The 23,656-nt window shown below is 36.5% G+C and overlaps 1 protein-coding gene across 1 annotated transcript in view; it reads right to left on the reverse strand.

Moving 5' to 3' along the window:
* The window catches only part of UNC13C (unc-13 homolog C), a 208,279-nt gene extending 184,904 nt beyond the window's left edge, over positions 1-23,375 (reverse strand). The window contains exons 1-2 of the mRNA XM_053462529.1: positions 22,855-23,375; positions 14,666-17,836 (exon numbers count right to left, since the gene is read on the reverse strand). Coding sequence (XP_053318504.1) covers positions 14,666-17,660 — 2,995 coding nt within the window. The 5' untranslated portion in view covers positions 17,661-17,836; positions 22,855-23,375. The remainder of the gene's footprint in view (positions 1-14,665; positions 17,837-22,854) is intronic.
* Between the last annotated feature and the right edge of the window lie 281 nt (positions 23,376-23,656).

Raw genomic sequence — 23,656 nt, forward strand, 5'->3', positions numbered from 1 at the left:
AAGGCGTTCAGTCTTTCTTCTTGCAAGACATACAGAGTCCACTTTTTGCTGGTGTAGACTAGAGTGCTAAGCACACAGGCACAATAGACAGTGAGCTTTGTGTTGGGCATCAGCATACTGTTGTTCCACATTCTCTTAGATAGGTTGTGAAGGCCTTGCCAATTCTCTGGAAACCACAGGGCCCTGGTGTCACCATTGCCCTAAACAGCTTGCGAACACCCCCTTTCCCCCAAATAGCTTGTAAGTGCTTTTGACCCAAGTAGCTTATCAGTGCCATCCTAACCTCCAAACAGCCTGTCTGTGCCATCTTTTCCCCAGCTTGTCAGTGACCCCAAACAGCATGTGCCATCTTTGCCCCAGACAGCTTGTCTTATGTGTCCCTCCTCCTTCCAACATACACTTTAGCGCACATATGCAAACACACTTACACAAACTACACATACTTACTCATGCTAACACACTGCATCTCACACCACTTACACATCCATGGTCACACACAGTTATACATCCATGTTTACATACACTTATATATAACTTATATATAACATATATATATAACATATATATATATATATACATACATACCTCCTCCTTCCTGTCTGTCCTTGCTTATCTCTCACCACTCCTGCAACTTTTCTGTTTATATATATATTGGGTTTTTCTATTTGCATACACTAGTCGTACAACTTTACACTGATGTTTTTATCTTGCTTTTCATGAAAGCTTAATTCAAATGTTTTATTTTTTTCTGTGTGTTGTGAGGGTATGCAAGTGCCTAAGTGAACTTGCAAATCCTCATCTGCAACTTGCATAATTACACCCCTCCCACTACATTTTATTTTAGGAAAAATAAAGAAATGCGGGGCCCCAGGACCCCTACTGACCAAGGGGCGATGATGGCATGCATGGAGTGGAGGTAATTAAATGAAACACTATCTCCTCTATCTCCTGCTAATGATAAATGAGGTTAAATAATATACAAACAAATCTAAGGTACTTTGATACCATCTTTGCCATCCATCCCCTGGGGTGAAGGGATTATTAATGTTTAAAAAAACCTTTGGAGAAACACAGGCCCAGTGCAACGCCCCTCATCTGTGTGTTGTGGGAACTACTCTCCACCCCTAAATGTCCCTGTTAAGGGGGGTATGAGATCCATCCAGGCACCCTTTGCCATAAAAAAAAGTAATCTTGATGGTTCCACCTATAATGCTAAAATAAAGTTCACTTTTTACGTGCCCATCCAGAGATGGAATAAGCACTCCTCAATATTGAGCCCATCAAAAGGGGCCATCCAAAAAAATATAAAACCACATAAGCCTGCCCCTTAAAATGAAAAGGAATATAAATAAATCCAACCTTTACCCTACCCACACTTTAGTGAATAGAGCTCAGTGGCCCCTTTAAGTTAACATCAGATTCATCAGAATACCCCTATGCATATGCACTATAAAGGTACATGCGTTCATTTTCTTTCTGCTTAAAAATGAGTATGACATTACTTACAAAGTATTTTAATATGGTTTCGGCATTGGTGCATGGAAACTAGACTGTCCTTTTAAAACTAAAGAGGGACAGCATACCTGACTGTAGAATATTGTTCACGTTCTTTCATAAAAAATTAGATCTCTGTTTAATGATTTTGCTTGAGTTTATATAAGGCATAAGGAGAACATTTTTTTCTGGTTAATTATCGTTTAGTAACAGCAATAATGAATGGTAGAGGTTATGAAAGGGCCAATTAAGGAAGCCTGAAAATGCTCACAATTAATACCAAATGGAGCTCCTAAAATATTAATGCTAAGTTAAGTGCTTCAAATTACATAGATCGAAACTCCTTGCTGATAAATGTAGTTAATACTATAGAAATTAATGGTGATAGTGTTGTCAATGTCCTACAATATCTGTAGGACATTTTATTGTAAATATAATTTTACTTCACTGAGCGGGTGGTATTTAAGTGTAACAGCAGACATTGTATAAGAAATGTAAACATCCATAACAGAGACTTAAGGGTATTCTGAATATATGACAAGACCAAGGACTAAATAACATTTATGGTTGGCCAACATAAAGGAAATATCCAGTTCAACAGAACATCAAAAAAGGCGCTGCCCTGCCAAATGTGTCACAATTGGCAAGTATGCACCCATAAACACACTATTTCTCTCCCTCCCATTACTAATTCACTCACACACACATTCTGACACCATATGCTGACACACATTCTGATGCTAACACAATACACTAACACACACTCAAACACCATACAGCAACACAAACACACATGCTAACAGCATACATTCACACATACCCACAGCATATGCATCTGTAAGGAATGCAGATGGATTCATTTCAAATAAATGCAATGTTTGACTACACTCCACAATACAGTATACACATCCTTACTCTCCCACTATATACTAACACACACATACTCACTAACACCATATACTTACACATACATTCATGCACTCAAACTCACTGTATTCCATTATCAATGCAGCTTGCCTTCCCTAGCTTAAATCTCCATGAAATGCCTATCTTCAATTTTAAAAGAATAAACAAAATAGTGGTAGTTGTAGGATTTTAGCAAACTTGTTGTATAATTTCCATAGCCCATTAGTTTAAGGCACAAGGGGTGATTTATGAAGTTCTGCAGTGGATGACAATTCAGTGTCTTTCAGATAAATAAGAAATATATATAACCAGTAACTGATTAATCATCCCTTGAGTGATTATAAAGACAAATTAGCTTTTGCACAAAGTCTCCTGAAAATTGTTTGTGTCAATCTATTATAATCGCAGACCACATGGCATCTGCAAATGGCTGTTTGTTTAATGAATGCAATGTTTGGGCATGGTCGACGCATAAAGAACATTTTATGATAATAATGTGGTGAAAATCTGACTGAATTATCACCTGCACTAGAATCAGTCAGGACTGATGTTCCACAAAACCTTGAAGAATTCATTTTCTACTTTCAATATTGTTCATTTTTTCCTTAATAAAGTACCTTACAGATAATGCATTGTTAAGTACATCAGTCATAACCTAATCTGTTTATAAAACAGTTACTTTACACTTACAGGATATAAAAGCACATCAATTATAAGTAGCAATTTTGTGGTGACTCAATGTATTGTATTCCAAGTATACTATATTGACACACCTCTTAATGATTGAATTAAGGTGTTTCAATTAGACCCATTGCCACGGGGGTATAAAATCAAGCACCTAGCCAAGCAGTCTGTATTTACAAATGTTTGTGAAAAATTGGGTCTTTCTGAAGAGCTCAGTGAATTCAAGTGTAGTACTGTGATGCCACCTTTACAATAAGTCAGTTTGTGAAAAAAGGAAGGCCTTTTTTCTACTTCAGCATGACTGAGCCCTAGTGCTTAAGCAAGGTCCAAAAATACATGGTTGGATGAGTTTGGTGTGGAAAAACTTGGAAGAATAGGCAGAAATCTTGTGCAAAGCCCTCCCAGAAGAGTAAAAGCTGTTAAAGCTGCAAGGGGGGGGGCAACTACATATTGTCTATGTATTTAGAATGGGATGTCATAAAAGTCTCTGTTGGTGTAATGGTCAGGTATCCCAATACTTTTGTCCATATAGTGTAGGTACCGTACTACACGGGTATATAGTATTAAACATGTAGGGCCAGACTGGGGCATTAAATTACCCCCCGGCAGCATGTGGCTGCATGTATCCAGTCATTGACCACACACTAAAAGGATAAGCTCCAGTAAAGGATAAATAAGTGGCGCCACTGAACACCACCCAGTAGGCATGTGCTCGGTTTACCACATTGTCAATCCACGCTTGACTGCATCAATTCTCTGGACAGACCATCTATTACGACAAGTAGAAGCTGATACGACCCTTCGTTGTTATTATTTCTCAAATCTATATTTTTGTTGTTACTGTGGCTGCAAAGACGTATATATATTGTTTAATAACAAGGGGACGTCTGTATTTGCCATAACTACTTGTCAGTCGCAAAACCGTGCTACTCAAAAAGTATGTTATCAACAATTATCATATAATAAATAAATATGTTTTAGAATGCTGTTCCATGGGATTAAGGTAATTTGCATTCTTACTTTTAACCAAAAGTTTCCACATAGACAAAAGAGCTTACATTGAAATCCTCACAACAGTTTCAATCCCGTTCCTAGGAAGTGGTAAATAATTTCATTGTAGTAGAAATATAGAAATGCAAGTTAAGCTTTAAAACGTAGTAATGCAGTACTTTGGCTCCCACACCTACATTATGTGTCCCTTAAGCACTTCATGGAAAGTAAGTGCTCTGCCCGGAAAAAGCTTGAAGATGCACATGACATCACATGTATGCGTGATCACCATATCTAGACATTAACCAGGGAATTGTTCCCTACTGTGAGTGGAAAATGTTATGAAGAGGCAAAGACTAGGAGTTGATTTACTAGGGAGGTAACTGCTAGCAAGATTTAGCCATACATTTCTCTCTACTGCAAAATTCCCCATCTGAATCCTCTTTATTACTCATTATTTACTTGATGACATCAACAGGATGAAATACAGTTATGCTTTATATGAGATCATGAAGGTAATTTAAGGTGAAATCCTCCAGCTGCCATTGGGTGACAACTCCATGGGAGTTGTAGTGCTACAGCATATTTCTGTCTGCCTCCGAGTCCATGATCTAAAACATATTGTGCCCCCCCGGAAATAAAATTAATTTTAAATTTGTACAGTTGCCTGTGTCAAAGTACCTATGCACAGTTAACACTGAATACTGCACGATGATAAGTTACAGTTCACTGTATAATTTTATTGCAGTGCTATGTGTTTCCAGCAAACATATCTTACTCAATCCAGACAATGCAAACCTCATAGGCCAAGAGGGCAATGTTACATCTTGTTCATACATAAAAGATGAAAACTCCTGCCTGATCTTAGAGTTGGGGAACATGAAGTTATGTTTGCTGAATATTAACCAATAACGTAGAAACACATATTGAAAGTTATTAAACACTACTTTGTTAATACCTTGTATACCCCATGGTCTGATAAAAAAAAATTTGTCTAAATGCACTAATGTTTTTAGCACATTTTAAAAAAAACCTATGCACTAAGGTTCTGGTATCCTTTAGCATAAGCACGTTAAGAAATAGTACACATTGCTAACATTGGAATCTATGATAGAATTTCCTACCATTCCTACAATTGATAAGTCCTTAGGTTGAGAAGTGAGAAGACTTGGACACACAACTCGTTCTGTGAAATTGGCTCAAGTGGGCCAGACTTAATATTATAATTGACAAACACAAGACGAAAGAGGCTATATTTTAAATAGCATCTAAATGTTACTTTTATTTCCTATTCCTATTAATGGATGGGGGTTGGATAGGATTGACCCTGCACAGCTGCATAGATTGGCTACTTCAAAATCCAGTTGTGGATGGGATGCTCATTTCTGCTTACTCTTTAATCTCTGTGTCATGACAGCTGGAGGTAGAACCTAGGATGGAGGTGTAAACAGGAGCAGTAGCAAGTCTCAAACAGTACAGAACACCTGAAGTCATGTAAACACAACCAGATATCACTGACATGTATGTGCATTAAACATTAAATACACACTCAGGTACCCACATGTGTCATGGAGAAATGCAATGAGACTGTTGGCAGGGACATGAGGATGCCAACTGCAAGCTACCCGAAATTCCATATATCCACATTTGTCAGTCTGACAAATAACTAACACATCTGCTTTACATCACCACTGCACCCTCTCAATGATGAATGGCTGTTATTAGTGTAATATAATTCTTTCTAGAATGTCTTCAGTTAATTGCCACTTAAATCACATAAGATAAATGTCAGTTTTCAGCTGCCACAACCAGCGTGCCATGCTGTAACCCTTTGAATGTTATACTGTGTTCAACACTAGCATTTAAGTAGTTAAAAACAATTTTATAATCTGTAAAAATATTTCATCCCAAATTGGATTTATATTTAATTTCCCACTAGGAGCAAGACCTCTTCCGCCTTCCGTGGTATTTGTGAACATCCCAGGTGCCCATCTTTAGATGAGACATTCGCTTTTTGGTAATCAAATTCCACTTGGTCCCTCGTTCCTCCACTAATGCTCCACTTTTTTCTGGAGCTTAGAATGTTTGCTAAGTGTATCAAAAACTAAACAGTAGAAAATGTGTTTAAATTATGTAAATAAAATACTCTTCATCTAAGTGCCTTGCCTGAAACATAATAAGCTATAAACAGATCACCAAGCTGCATAAAAAGCCTTACAATCTCTAGATATGCCCCTAACCTAACCCCCTAATTTTCCATATTTCAAACAAATATTAAAAGTGATAGAAACAACATTTCTGAGAGTAGTAGAGGAGTGGAACTGCCTCCTACAAGAATCGGCAGAGGTAAACACAGTGCAGTAATTTAAACATGCATGGGATTCCCATATTGGTATCCTGAATCTAAGACAAGACCAACAATTGATTAAGTTTTGAGTCTTTACAGCAGAAAAAAACACACAGCCAGACTAAATGGGCCGAATCTGCTGTCAGATTCTTAGTAATGTGGGTTAGCATTGACAAAACCTATTTTTATCTACAATGCTGTGAAAAAGTATTTGCCATCTTCCCGATTTCTTCTATTTTTGATTATTTGTCACATTTAAATGTTTCAGATCATCCAACCAAGTTTGATATAAGACAAAGACAACGTGTTTAAACATAAAATGTAGCTTTTACATCATTATTTCATTTATTGATGGTAAAGAGCTCATTAAAACCTATATCACCAATATGAAAAAGTAATTGCCCCTAAACCTAAAAACTAGTTGTGTCACCGTTGGAGACAACAACTGCTACCAAACTTTTGTTGTAACTGACAATCACTGTGGGGGAATTTTGGCCCACTTTTCTTGGAATATTTGTTTTAATTCAGCCACACTGGATGGTTTTCGAGCATGAACCACTTCTTTTGAGCCATTCAGAGATGGTCTTGCTTGTGTGCTTCCGATCACTGTGCTGCTGAATAACCCAACTGCGCTTGAGCTTTAGGTAACAAAGTAATGGCAGGACATTCTCATTCATGAGAGCAGAATTCATAGTTCCATCAATTATAGGAAGTCATCTAGATCCTAAAGCAGCAAAGTTGCCCCAGACCATTACATTACTGCCACTGTTAGTATGATGTTCGTGTTGTGGAATGCGGTGTAAGCTTTATGCCAGATGTAGCGCGGGCCCATGTCTTCCAAAAAGCTCCACTTTTGACTCATCAGTTCACAGAATATAATTCCAAAAGTCTTGAGGGTTATCAAGATATTTTTTTGCAAATGTAACTGACAAGCTTTTGTTGTCTTTTTGGTCCGAAGTGGTTTTCACCTAATAACACTGAACTTAACTTAGGCAAGTGGGGCCTGTAGTTCTTTACATGTTAAACTGGGTTCTTTTGTGACCTCCTGGATGAATCATGGATGCGCTATTGAAAGAATTATGGAAGGACGGTTACTCCTGGGAAGGTTCACCACCGTTCCAAGTTTAATGCATCTGTAGATAACGTCACAGAGCCTTAGAAATAGCTTTGTAGCCCTTTCCAGAATGATAGATGTCAATGACTTTGTTTCTTTAGAACGCGGTATCATGTGCTGCTTTTTGAGACCTTTTAGCCTATTTAATTTTGCAAAACTGGGTCAATTTAATTGAATTGATGTTTAGATTAAGCGTGGCTGGCAGTAATCATGTCTGAGTGTGTCCAGTGAAATTGAACCCAATTATAAATAAAATTTGATGAATTGTTTTATTTAGTAACTAAGCAGACAATGACTTTTTCATCTAATACTAGGTAGAGTTTAATAACTTTTTCCCTTCTATACATAAAATAATCATTGAAAAACTGAGTTTTAGGTTGATTCTGGTTTTCATTATTTAATATGAAAATTAGTTTAATAATCTGAAATAAAAGATGGATAATATCAATAAAGAGTAGACTTCATGACACTGAGCTATTTGTCAAAATATCTGAATAATACATATGAAAGAATATTGTAAATTAGACACTGCACACCATCCAGACATGTAAAAGCTATTTTTGGATTCGCAAACACAACAACAGATGTGTATATGAAAGTGAAATATGCTGGATGATTTCAAGGTAGAGCATGAAACGGGAAAAGGTGTTTGATGTATTTTGGAACTAAAAATAGACCCAATCTTTTTCACCTAATGACAATATTTCAAGTAATCCTGTACTTCCAAGCTGCGGAAGCCCAAGTCATTTGCAATATGTCCTTGAAATTGACTTTCACGCTCAGGTGTTTCCTTAGTTCTTGTAAATTCACTTTGAAGCAATTTCTGCAATATAGCTAGTGAACTCTGAAGCTTAATTGCTGTCTTTTCTTCAGGCCATCTGAGATGACATGTACTGCTTCTCTTACTGAAACAGCACTCGGGAGGTTAACGAAAAAAACCTTTAGTACTTTACATGCCAACAGTTACTAAATGCTAAGGTATTTATTACAAACAAGGGCAAGCCTTGACCTAATAGCCCTTGGGGCAAAAAGTCTCTTTGTCGTCCCCCCTAGACAGGCCATATATTTTTTATATACCATTCTGCCTTCTGCATGTAGAATGTATTATCTGTTGCCCCTTCGTCGTCAAGGCAGCTGCCCAACTCACCGAGAACTAAGGCCCTGATTACAAGATTTTTTTCCTCAGAGGTTCTACCAGAAAATATGTCAGTATTGTAAATGTTGCTGATATACCTACAATAAACATGTATGTATTTTATTTTTCAATTTTGTACAAAGCGGGACATTTTTTAATCTGTTTGATAACGCTCTTATCAGCAGTAACAAATCCCATACAATTGGAAGCCTCCCCTTAGCAAACTTGGATCATTTTCATACAGTAATGAAATGTGACAACCTAAGAGAAAGGATAAGACAAGAAATATAAAGTATGTCTTCTCTATATATTGTTAATGATACATATAGGTGAATGTATTTTTCTTCACAGGACCTAACCATTTTTTGATTGGCTCAACAGTTATAAAATAGTGACGAGTTTCCATGTTCTCAAAGCAAATGTATTTGTATAAAACTAGCAAGAAAAACACCATCATATTTCCTGTCTCCACTTTTTCTCTTTTGAGTTACAGAAAACCCTTTGGCCTTCTCTACATTTTATTACTGCATAAGCACTTCTTGAGCCTTTGTTGATTGAATGAGCTCCATTATGTTTCCAAGTGTCCTCTAGTCTAGGTCTGTTTATGTCAACATGCACATATTTATTAACATTATAAATTCATAAAGCCATTTTAAGACTATATTCATACGTAGCCAGGGGTAAGATAAATGCAGAGGTGTCCCCCTAGACAAATGAGGCTGGCTTACTGTCTGTTCCAAATATTTGGATAGCTTATACATTTAGTTGGAGTCAAGATGTTTTTTTTCACATATAGATCAGACCACATGGCAGGGCTTGAAGGCATTAATTCAATCTTCCCACAACATAAAGTAAACAAAATATATAAAAAGGTGCGGTAAAAGAAAGCAATCTTTCATTTTGTTTTTCTCCTTTATGCTGCCTGTCTCTTAAAAAAAACTGTATTTAATAGTTTTTTGAAATTCTAGAGTTGTCTATGAACTAGAATTATTTCACTCCTCCAATGCCTCCTCTGTGTATTACACCACAGCAGCTGGAACACCTATACACACTCCCACCACACCCACCTGACATTTCATGCTCATGCCTATCAAACAGCAAAGCTTTACATTTCCTAATACACAGTGATGGCCACCCTGGCCAGTGATGGAGAGTGAGTGTTATTGAGTGAGGTGTTTTGTGTGATAAGCATGGAGGGAGTGATGTGTGATAGATGTGAGATGTGATGTAATTGGAAGTGGTGTGTGATGTGTTTTGTGTGATTGGTTTGAGTTGTTTTATGTGATAGCCGTGATAGGAGCGATGTAAGATATGTATAATAGGAGTGGGTCCTTTTAAACTAAAAGACCTTTTATGATAACATTCCTTCTGTGATATCAGAGATGGGCAACCTAAGTAGTGAAAACGGTGAAAAATATTCAACAAGAGAATACTAAAGAACGGTATGTTTTTTTAACAAAGGAATATGCTTATTTAAGACGCATACTATAGTAGTACTTCATAATAAATCTGAGAAAGTTGGGAAAAAATGTCTATGTGGCACCTTTAAATAGGCTTTCTGTATATTTATCCTATGATTATTTCATAAACCACATATTTTTAGACTTACCAGATAAATAATATTTGGTACCTTAACGAGGCTGATAATTAATAGACAAGTGGGCTGTGTTAAAGGCAAAACAGACTTAGATGCCTAGTTACAACTTGATCTGTGAGAAGTCTCCAGCCTGCAGCTGATGGAGAAAGAACGGTAAATAGGGGACAGCTGGCGAGTCACCGCTTGCCCTACCTTGTCATCTTGAGTCAAAACATGCACTGAAAAAGCGGCCACTTCGAACATGTTCAAGCAAACCAATCCAAAGGCAATATGTCCCCCGGACAAACATGCAGTAGTTTGTAAATGTACCATCCTGACAGCAATGTGTTGCCCAAAGGTCAAGATTAATAATAGTAATGAAAACATGTTCATTCTGTCTGCTGGGAGCATGTACGCCGTTATGACAGATATATCATTACTTTGACTATCAATCTCATTTTTGGCTGTCTTAAAGAAGACCTGCCCCTATTCTTTGCTTCTAGTGCTGTTATTTTATTCCACTACAGTCATCTTCATGAGTAGAGCTTGCAATTCCAGAAACATCTGCAATGTTTCTGGGCCTACATCACTCCAAAATCAAGGTTTCTCTACTACAAATACCAAATTACCCAAAGAGAAAATCAAACAAATCATAGAAGGGATGCAAACATAACAGGTTTCTCCTATAAAAACTGGACGATAGAAATTAATTTTTATATATATAGTTCACTTCCAGTTGTTATAATTGTGTGGTCAGGTGTTGCAGAGGCAGTAAAGACAAATGACTTCCCATGGACCAAAACATGACACCTTTTCATCATGTAAATCTGGTATAATAATTGTTCTTCTGGTTTGCAGTTAAGTGTATTAGTTATAGTCTCACTTTAAAAGTGAACGAGCTGTGGGCATTTCTTGAAGATAATAATAAAATAATGGCCCAAATGTGCAGAGGACTGAACCTAATGATGTAGAAGCTTTTCTCTGGTTCACGCTCTCTCTACTTGTAATTGTGTTTTCTGCGAGCGAATCCTACAGTGGCAAAGCTAGGGACAGATTCCAGCCCTGCACGCCAGCCCTACAAATCCTCTAATCCTTCGTAAATTAAAAACCCTCCAAGAGCAATTGGGACTTTTAATATGAACTCCCATCTCGATGCTACCAATAAATACAGGCTAGGCAAGGCAATGCAATTAGTGTAAAACAGCCTCCCTAACATGGATCTTTATAACCTACAAGTATATACAATTGTGTATATATATATATATATATATATTATATACACACATGCAAGCTGACAGCCATAACGTACATTATTTACTAATAGCATTAGCTATGCATTACAAAGAGCAATTTCTGGCTGTAAGAAGGACTAAGCTGACCTCATGTAACACGTAGTTCAATGAACGAGGTGGCTTTCAAGACATTTCACTGATTTTATTATGCATTATAATCTAATGAGAACTGAGGGAGATGAAATTGCTACTGTCTTGCCAACTGCTTCTTTAAACCTCAATAACATTTCAATTTATGTTCAGGTTGTTTACTGATACCCAGGCATTACCAGATACCAAATACATGATGTCCTCTACTGTAAATCCAGACATCAAGGATCCCAGGTAACATGCTATGTTATAGAATATGACTACAGGGACAAACTAAGGAATTGCACTCAAAATCAGAAACATCTACGTACATGGAGATCAATATCAAAATATTTGTGCCGTAAAGGCTAAAGAGGCATGTCACTACGACCAACGATCAGAGGTGATACAGACCACAAATCACATGAAACTAAACTGATTATTATTTTGATTGTGTGTGACCCCTGCCAAACTAACAAAATGTGTTTCCTTCTACTATATACAGGTGTTGGCATCACTGGCAAATATATAAGAATGCAATAAGATCTACGTCTGAAATATTGATATTAGGCACATTCCATGATGGTACAATAAAAACGTATTATGCATGCACCACGAGCAGACTGAACATAGCAAGGCTGATTGCTTTCTTTGGCCATTTTTAAACATAAAGTACAAAGCTGGTCACTAGCAAAGACTTCTTCACTAATGCTTCTGCCTCTGCAATCTCTGTGCTACTTGATGGGTTCTGGAATATGACATCATATCCCGGTGCTCAGCAACAGCATGTAGTGCACAAAGCTCAATATAACCTTTCCACAGAACCGGGTACACTTTCTTTTGCCTATACGCCTGACACAATGTGTTATTGCTTCCAGAAGAACTCTTCTGACTGCATTTGCACATTTGTTACATCCCATCAGAGACATTTTTACACAGCCATGTATGTGAATCAGCTTTTTCACAATTTTATTTTTGTCTTGTTGACACAAAATATTAATATTGAACTGCACTAGCTGATCACTGGATTCCAAACTTTCACATTTGTTCTATTACTCAACTGTTTTAACCATTTGATCGGCAATACTATAATACTGCTCCTCTCCGATCCAGCAAAAGCGACTTTGTAATCTATATCTGGCATATTTAAATCTCCCATGCAAACCTCCTTTATGGACTTTTTCATTTATTCACTAACAATCTATTTTAGTTCTTCCTCACTAGAAAAATAAAACAAGTATCTCTGGTTTCCAAGGTCACCCATACAGTTCCTTTACTTTCCTCAACACTCTGTATTACTGTTTTATGCCATCCTTCACAAAATGTGCAATACTACCTTGTTTTTTTTGTCCTGCCATTTCTAAATGGTCAATAGGAAGCTATTACGATCTCCCAATAACTTATTTTTTAAACTACCCTCCACCTTTCTTCATATTATAATAGTTGCTAAGAGGGTTCAATGGGCAGCTTTGAATTATTTGCTTGGAATCACACCATTGCACAGGTCTCAAACACTCGGTGGGTTAATTAGACTATATATAAATATATAACGAATTAGGTTTGTGTGTGACTCTTACGTTATTATATATATATATATATATATATATATATATATATATATATATATATATATATATATATATATATATATATATAATCCAAATAACTTAAAAGAGTTACACACAAACCTAATTCTTTTCTCATGCACACAGGATGAACAACAAAGTTCACAGAATCCTAGTTTATATACAGAAAATGTAGACAGCGCCAGCCCTATGGCTACTGTTTAGGTCACTGAGCTGCTGCTATTAACCAAATACATGTGCTAGAAGCAGTCTGCCTATGTTACTAGAAACCATAGGGACTGCCCTGGATGTGTGTGCACAATAGTAAATATTCATTTGCATCAATATGACTCATTTATTTAATATTTATTAAATATATTTAGAATACTGTACATGGACGGTACAAAACAAAAGGTTGGCTTCAAAGTTAGAACACTATCTTGATTTTGTTCAGTAAATCAACATATGTTCGACTATGCAAACGCCTAAGGTGACCTGTGTTTAATGAGTTGTTCCAATAGGAATCAAACTCTTCAAAATATTTTATACCCAAAGTTTAGTGAATGCATGATGGTTTCCACTGACATACGCAATGATAAATTATTTTACGTATACTGAAGAAGACTTTTGTTTCATGCAAGTTTGCTTCTATAGCACAAGTATGCATTCATTACTGAAATGTATTTTCTGTAATATAACTGTATGAACAATGAGCAGAGATTCAGTCAAGGTGACAATTACCATCTGCCGGGCAGAACGATCACATAGTCTTAATTGTTTCACATGAATACATTTAAATGTAGACTTGTATCTTGTTAAAGACTTGTACATTGTATTCTAATGTGATTTTAAAAAAAAATTGCATATTTGAAACTCCTGATGGAGCCTAAACCATTATCATCAGAAATAATCTTCAGTTAAAACATCATTTGGAATGAAATACTATACAATGAGTTACATTTTCCACCATGTTATAGATCTAATGACCTCAAAAGTTGATTTCCTTTTTCATTGCAATGGGCTATTTTCGGATTCAAAACGTAATGGGGTATTTTTAGCTAAGGAGACCATGTGGTATTGATTTTAATCGGCTCTAGACAACTCCAATAAATAAAACACAACATTGCTTTTTAAAAAAAAAAAGGTGATTTGCTAAATATTCAGACAATGACCCCAGAGAGTCATTTATAATCATTTTATTTTTGGAGTTTGCATCTAATCTCTTGGCGTTTTTAATAATGCCCTTAAGACATATGGGTATTAAGAAACAGTAACAAAGCTACTGTGTGGTATCATAATTATGATAGGAATATAGTTGAAAAAGGTGATCTCTGTGTGCAATTATCATCCACTTATTTTCCGAAAACAGCAGGGACTCACAGGGGAAATAAGGGTCCAACAATATTACAATTCAGCCAGAAAACATGCCATACTCAGCACCACTTATTTTACTATTATAATGTATAATGTTAAAATAGTTAAGAATTAAGTACCTCCTGCAAGAATGCGTTCCTCTAGGTCAGCCATTTCCTTCTTGTACGCCTTCATTGCTGCTTCCTTAAAACTAGGGCGGATTCTTTTTTTCTTTATAACCTCAATGGGCTTCTCTATAATGTTTTCATTTTCATCATCTTTCTCTCCCATATCATAAACAATTTCTGATTGGGGTTCTAAAACATCTTCAGCTTGCATTTCATTATATTGGGCATCATAGTCCATTTGTAGAGTTTCCAATTCTGGGTCATATGAACTAATTTCATAATCTTGATATTCTTCAGTCTGTTCAAAATTTTCATTTGTGTTTGTTCGATTTTCAAGTTTGGCAAGAACCTGCTCCATAACTTCAACATAATCGGCTCCCTGGTCATTATCTGCAGCTGACTCACCATAATCCCCATTGTCATCTGCTTTATAATAAAAAGGCTCTGTGTACACTTCAGAATCGAGAGTCGTGCTAGATTCATTAGCAGTAGATTGCGATAATGTCCGGAAGCGACCCATAAATGAGGAACCACTCTCATCATTGCCACTTAAGCTCTGGGTGCTTTTATTCCAAACCACCTCCAAGGCTGATTTAGCACGTTGAAGAGTAGATCCAAACTTAGGAAAGGTAAAGGTCTTATCTGAAAGATCAATGCTTAGCCGGCTATGCCATGACTTTGGTGGTGCATCCTCAGAATCATCACTCTGTAGTTCACTCTGACTTCGGTACATTGTGGGTAATCTTGTTTGGTTTTGATAGATTTCATTATCATTTGTTTCCATGTAGGAATCATATTCGGTAGACCACTGATTTTGTGCTTCACTGTTTATTTCGGTACAAGATGGAGAATTGCCATCTAGTGTATAATCATAGCTCCCTGTATTGCATGGAAGATCTGTACTTTGGCACTTTTCATAGTTGTTTGCATACATTTCCACTTGTTGATCTGAAGGGCAGTTAATGTTATAAGCAAAAACTTGCTGAGAAGAAGTGTCAACTCCAGAATCGGTACCTTGTTCCAAGTGATGCCAGTCTTTCCATGGTGACATATCAGCATGCAAAGAAAATTGAGAATCACTATAATGACTGTGGTCTCCTGAAGCACATAGTATCCCATTACTGACACCGCTATCCACAGTTTCAGTGTTTTCCATTTCATTTTCTTCTACGTACTGTTCTGCATCATTACTGAAAGCCTGTTCTTGTGAACTTGGATACCAGTTAGATGAACCATCTTCCTGTCTTCTTTGCCACAGCTCACGATCAGAAGAAGACAGCAGGGAGCTGCCATTAGTTCTAACAAAATACTGATTCTCTGAAAAATCTTCAGAGTAGGATTGACACAGTTTGGAAAAATCAGATTCTGAGCGACTCAGTTTTGGCGTTGAAAAGTCTGTTTGTGAATGCCACAGAGGTGTCACATCAGCATAATATATCTTATTTTGCTTTTCTAAGGAATCAGATCCTGGGGACTGAAAATGAAGATCTCCATAATCATCTTTGTTTTTATATGCAGCGTCATCGGAAGTCCTGTGAGGCTTTCTATTATGTGATGTTTGGCCACTTCTTCTTGTACTGCTTTTTTTGATCTGGGCCTCTGACTTGGAGATTGTTGCATAACTATTTCTGTTTATGTCCGGCTCTAATTCTTTATCACTGTCATCGTGTGATTCCCATTCATCATGATTAATCTTTGGTTCCATGGATGGAAATGTCATGTCCATGCTTTCATAGGTCTGAGATATTGGTAAGGCCCTTTCTTTTCTAACTTTCACATCATGTGCAAGGATATCTGTTGAAACCCCGATTCCAGTCCCCTTAAGTTTATAACATTTTTTCAAAATTAAATCTCTGTCTTGAGGAGTTGCAAAATATACAAGAATTGGTCTAGGTTTTGCATTGGGGCATTCCCGTTGTTGTCCTATTCTATGAGCAATTTCAATTTTCATGCTATTTGGTGCATCCAAAAACCCCATTTTTTCTACCAGGATTCTATAAACAACATGTTCACAATTTTCTAATTTTTGTTCAGGCACATTTAAAAACCTAAGACTAGCCTTACTTCCTTGGTTTCCTATCTGTTTAATATAATCATGTATGTCCCTTGTTTCTCTTCTTGACTGTACAAATCCTGACCGTAACTGTTCAATTTCACTTTGAACAACCTCGACACTGCTTGAAATTTCATCAATTGATTGTTTAAGAGAATTCACATGTCCTCTAAGTTCTGACAGTTCAGTTTCAATCTGACTGATACCTTGCAGCTCTTTAAAAATCATTTCCATTACATCATGTGTTTGACTTATGCAACCAGTGGAGCTAAAGGCAGGTTCCAGTGTATTGGTTTTCTGCTGACGGACAGTCCTATCTAAAGACTTACTCCGTAACCCCCATGTTCTTTTCCATGTGCTAGCTTCTGAATCTGATGAGACACACTCTTGACTCTTTTTCCATTTTCTCAGTTTGCGTAAAGCACCCATCTTTAGACTATGTAATGTACGCTCCCCTTCTGAGCTACCATCTGATGGAGCTAGACTGCTCAGACTTTTCCTGTTACGCCTCACTGGCATTGTGTGTGAAAGGTATTCTTTTGTGACACTACCAGCCCTTGTATCACTTAAGGATTCAGAATACGAACTATCAAGAGACGAAACTTCTTGAAGGGCATCCTCATTGCTACCTGTTACAACGGCATTTTTCTGTAGCCCATTTGCTATTGCAACTCTATAACTAAATGTCGGAGAAAGAGAAAATTCCTTCTTGGAGTTGTCTTCCTCGGTTGATAGGTTAAAAGACGATGAACACTTGGCAATCTTTTTCACTGTGCTTTTTATTGTTGTTGAGATAGTAGGGTTCTTTGATTGACCAAATTGGAAAATATCCTGTTCCTTTTTGCTTGGAATTTCTTTCTTTTTTATAGGATTCCCCAATTTCTTTGTAAACATTCCTTTGCAAAGCTTATATATATAGGATAAGATCAGGCTCTTCAATAGGGCAGAAACCATGGGGGGACTTTTATGTCAATCTACCTTCACAAAAAATGTAGCCCTGAATCCTTGCTAGAATAAGTCCAAAACACATACAAATGTAGTAGTATGTATTTGTGTTACAATAAAAGCCCCAAGGACGGACTAGGAAGATAGGATATCTCCACTCTGTTCCTCATGGCTTCTTGGTGTTTCTACAATGAACAGAATGGAAATTTCATTGCCATGGAAAAAAAAACAGCAGCATACGAATAAAAAGCACACAATGGATACAATTTTGGAAGTAGGTGCTCTAATATCTGGAACAGATCTTCTGAAATAAATTGCCTGAGATCTGGATAAGCAATAACAGACAGACATTCACATACCAGTAAATGTACATTTTTTTTCTGTTTACATAGTCCTATAATTCTGAAAAGTGGTGGTAAACATCATTGCTGTTAAAAAATATGTTCATCCCTAACAAGTGGTTTCCTTACAGCAACATATGGTAATAATAACCCTTCTTATATGAAACATTTATATGCAGATCCAATATTTCTTAATATGGATCCGGACAAGTGCATACAATTAGCAGCATATGTTACATAATAAAATGTAAACACAAAACAATACAATCCAAACTACACACAAGCATGTCTTATATTTTAATTGTATACTTTATAATAAAATCATAATAAGTACCATAAGCATTTGGTATATAGCCTTTTGGAGCATAATATATAAAATTGCTTGAATATATGAAGTTGTAATTTTACTTTTATGAAGTTTATAATTTTATATTTAAACAATCAGTGGTTTGGACACTTTAAAACATTTTATAACCTTGTTAGATGTAAAGCGCCATTTCAATTCAATGCACAAAATAAAACAATGTTGCAATGACATTTAAAATATTTATAATGAGCATAGATATGTAACTTCCTATACAATATAATAATAGTTTTTATTTATGAGCAGGCTTATATTTCTTTAAACCAAGATAATCATGCCCTAGGTATTAAGCAAACAAGAAACCAAAAGTGGTCTTCTCAACTATTAAAACACTTGCGTAAAATAGTATTAAATCATTGTAATCATTATCTTTAAAACTCTAAAAGGATTCTACCTAGTATAATGTAACAATATCTGTTCTAGGTCTCCAATTTATATCTGCCCAGCTTTTGTTTTCTATATTTGCCATACGATACATGAACTGACATAGGCTTATCTGCTAATCATTTTTGCTCAACACCAGTATGCAACACGTCGTACTTAATCCACTTTGAATATAGATTCTAAAGCAAATAGGAGAAATAAGAAAACATATGCAATATTTTATATTTTAGAGTCAAGACAGAGCCTTTAATATGATGTGGATATATTTTAATACTAGTGAAAATAATCAAATAAGCTCTGCTTTTGCCAGCCTGCCCCACTTTCTTTATTCTAACTTGTAGAATGCGGCCCTTTCAGCAAAGTATTCTAACAAAAAATTAAAATAAAATGACAAAAACGCCAATGCAATATATACGTACATTTTAACTGTCCAACTAGACCCCTGCAAATACAAACAATAGGAATAAGGATTATATACTAAATACATATTCCAGTAAGGCTTTGCTAATGAACAAGATAATGATGCTCAAGGAAGTAATTGGCATGCACATGGAGCTTCATAAAAGATCCCATTCCATATTGTAAACTTTAGAGGAGTTTATCTTCATGTGATACAGGTGGACATCAAACCATTTTTTTAACCTCTGCATATATGTATGAGGCTATACTGAAGATAAGGCAGACAACAGTGTGTTAATATTGTGCACCTTCTGGGAGCAAAGTGGAATTAGTAAATATGAAGTGACAATCTCAAACACTAGGGTAGCTACAGGGCATGTAGATATTTTCAATATTTTTTTCTGGTTACACTTTTTGCATACCTTATTATGGTAGTCAACATTCACAGCATTTTATGAGAATAAAAAAATCAGGTTATAAAGAAAATAGAATATATTGTGGTAAAAGCATGTAGTCATTTTGGGCTACTCAAAACTTTTTGGCACATATAAGCCCATAGAGCATGCTGCAAACGGCTAACGCTTATTTTAGGGCTTTTGGATATATTAGGCTGTTTATTGGGGTAGAAGAACCGTTGAGTGTTTGGTGAAAGCTGAATTCTAGCTCATCGGCCAGGCCCTGCCACTTTAATTGACAGATTATTTTTTTGTATCTAATACTGCTTTTTAAAATCTGTAAGTCTTCAAAACCTTTAAACAAGCTACCTTAATAAACTCGTTTTGATAAAAGCTTGTAGATGGAGTCTGCAACCTAATAGGTGGTTATCTATACATCAGACTCAGAATTGCAATAGTTTTAAATAGTTCTAGTTTTTATAAAAATATCAGATTTCTGCGATCTGTTGATTATGGTGTGGGACAACTGGCCTATAAAATATAGTAACATATGTTATTGCTGTTTTTTATGATTATTATTAGCGTAAGCAACTAATTGCCTTCCTAATTCACACAGTCACATTGAGGAAATCAGTTCTGTTTCATTATGCAGTGTAAACTAAGCAAAAAATGCTGCTCTTCAGAATATATAAACCATTTTATATATATATATATATATATATATATATATATTTAATTATTTTAAAATCAACAATTGGCATCCCAGCTGCGGCATACGAAGACTCTTATCACTTTAAGCAAGTCAATACTATATATTTTTTAAAATATCTATGTGCATTTATGATCAACTTACATTAATATTCAAAGATACTGAAACCTGCTATTCAGCATCTGTTGACCTCAACTGCAGGAGGAGTGGACATTTATTTTAGAGGGGATGACAGATGTGGCTTATCCATGCTCTGTGCAGTAACAAAATCACACTTAACCCACATGAATAGCTTATTCTTAAGTGAAAATGCATGCTAGATGTCAACACTGGAACCACAAAAAGCATTTGGGTAGAACAACAACTATGACTTAAACAACTATGATCTCCTATATACTCCCTGTATAGCATACTTTACTAGTCAGGCTTGCATTCCATATGATACTTGAATAGAGCAATAGCATAAAGGGTACCTAAAATCAGAAAAAAATATATACATGCAATGTACCTTTTGCCTGTCGATTCAATTTATATCCATCTAATACCTAAAGGATTGGCCAAAGCATACTGCCATATAGGCTTAACAATAACAGGTTAATTTTTGTGTCCTAATGGTAGCATCTGGGAATTCTGCAAAACAATTTTGTTCAAGGGTAATAACTAATCAGTGTTTCATAGGATCCTATTTATGTTTATATTCTTGTTCATTTCTATTAATTCTGTATCATGACGAAATAAAGTTATCTAACCCGATGAGCTCCCAGTTTTCGCCCATCGTGTACTATTAACAGAAGAGGGAAGTGGGAGCTTATATCATCATAATCAGCTGATAGCATTGGTAAGCCAGGGGGATTATAATCAAGAACCACCTAAATTTTTAATGTAGAAAAGGCTGGTGGGTGGCTCTTCAAGAGACAACAGGCCAGATATACTAAAATGTGATACATTTAATTGATTTTACTCCAGTAAGAGAACCCTCTGCAGTTCCCTTTTGTTCTATCGAGTCTGTGTACTAATGTTAGACCTCTCTATCTATAGGAGACTCTCTCATGGGAGTGGAAACGCTGTCTGTATTAAGTCACAGTAAGATCCACATATTATTGATGGGCGTCCTTACTCTATACAGTAGCAGACAGTATACTATAACACAGCTTTGCTGTATAATTTGAGAAAAAGGAAAAGTTAGAACAAAGTTTATCACGTGGTACGGCTTCAGTCTCATCTTCTAGCAGTCACGTATACTTCAATAGGTAGGATTATATTAAACTGAAATTGGCCATGTGCCCTTTCATGGTTCGTTATGGGGATTCCCATTTCCAAACGTTAACGTTTGAAAGCATTATTGCATGGCAAATCCATTCGGTATTCTTGGCTAACCGAATACCAATGAGCGTAGTGAGATTGAATTTCACATCAAAAGAAGTCAAACATACATATGGACGTTCAATCAGACCAATGATAGCAAGAACTAAACTCAGTGAGCCAAGAATCCGGATTCAAGTAATAATCACATTAAATGCTGGACTCAGGTGCACACATTTTTACGCAACCAAACGGCATGATTAAAATCATCATTTTGCTGCAGGTCAAACAATGATACAAAAATAATGTGGGGATTTGCAATGAGAAAGCTGTCTACCTTAGGCTATTATTTGATAATGAAAACAGGATTGAATTCCTTGCAACTGAAATAAACTTTCACTATTAATCACGTCCACTAATTTTATCAACTAAAATGAAAAAAAATCTTTAGTAAAGGTGTTCTGTAACGTTCTCAGCTGTAGCAATACATGCTTGCGTAAGCAAACATGCATGTAGTAGTTCTTTCCCATCACCCTCCATATAAGAGATTATTATAGTGTACTGTGCCTTTAAATTAACTCTACTCTGATTTAACACAGCAGTTGGCTGTTTAACTTCGGGCGTTAGTGGTTTCAAATTCCACACTATCCTTTCACCCCAAACTGCTATTTAATCTGAACAGCAAGCGATCATTACACTAATCCAAACCGTCACCTATATATTCATATAATCTTTGAATTATACAATGCATTTCAACACTTTATGTGCCAGGTTGTAGGACGAAAGCCCCCATGACATGAAAAGATACAGAATGCATAAACACGTTTAAACATAAATCTAATGCTAACCCTACGGTGAAGCATAAACTAACTAAATAAGATGAGCGTGTAACAGTAGCAAATATCTACACATTTAACAGGGGCTCTACGTGCAGACTATGGATTCAGCGCAGAAATCGCTTATCAAATAAAAGGTGAATATCTCCATTGCATACCTGAGTAACTGTACATACCTGTAAATTACCTTGCACCGGTTTTCCTTTGCTCAAGCGCGACAGAACATGGTAATGTGCTATTTTAACCCTTCAAGAGCCAGAGGTGTGTTTCTCAACCCACTGACACCAAAAGGGTTACAAAACATGCCCCGTGCTATTATGATGGCAGAGCTTATCTTCACCTTTTTTTCACAAGTCAAATCCTTATTCTTGCATGGATGACAAAAATGTTGATGGTACTAAGCAAACTATTTGGGGGATTAACATTCATCATACGTACAATCAGAGGGTGGTGATCTTAGAAGGCATACATACCTGTCTCCAATTTCTTCTTCAAAGAAAGAAAATTACATACCACTGATTCTAGAAAAATGCCGCTTTTCTTAGTTCCATTGCTATTTTGCTATTCTCCATTCAGCCATAACACATATTATAATACAAGATGAAGACTGCTACACAGTGATCTGACTCAAGTGCAGTCAGGCATGTTGCTTATTCCGCAACTGTATCTGTTCCTCTAAATTCCATCATCTTCTCCTGGCTCCGTCAGATGCATTTTTGTAGAACTTCTCTCTTAACACTGCTTCATCCTGTTATTTCTATCACTTGGGATTGTGTGTCTGTAATAACAGAATGGGAGTCAGATCCCCACTTCTGCAAAAACAACAGGGAAAAAAATATAGAGATGCAAAAACCACATCAATAACTGAGGATAATAGACATCCTGGTGCTTAGTGAGCCGCTAACTTCACACATCTCTGTTCCAGATGCCTTGCTTTCTGAATGCAGCATACACTGCAATTGCCACAGCCCGCCTGTGTTAAAAGCAGCCCCTCCGCTTTCTAGATTGAGAAAAAAAAAGGGGGGAGGGAGAGACAGGCTCAGTGAAAGTGCTTTCTCTCAGATCCAGCACATGCGATGCACTCTGAAAGCCAGCAGGTGCATCGCTAGCCACGGCAATCATAGCAGACTGTGGTACCGCCTTTGGCTTGTATGGGAAATGTGGTTGCTAAGGCCATGTCTCAGCTAACCTTCCATTTATCACAAAAACGTGACCAGCAATGACAACTGCTCAACCATTCATATCAATAAAGCCCCCTTTTGGAACCTAGAGAAC

Source organism: Spea bombifrons, chromosome 4 (genome assembly GCF_027358695.1).
Source record: "Spea bombifrons isolate aSpeBom1 chromosome 4, aSpeBom1.2.pri, whole genome shotgun sequence".
Taxonomy (NCBI): Eukaryota; Metazoa; Chordata; class Amphibia; order Anura; family Pelobatidae; genus Spea; species Spea bombifrons.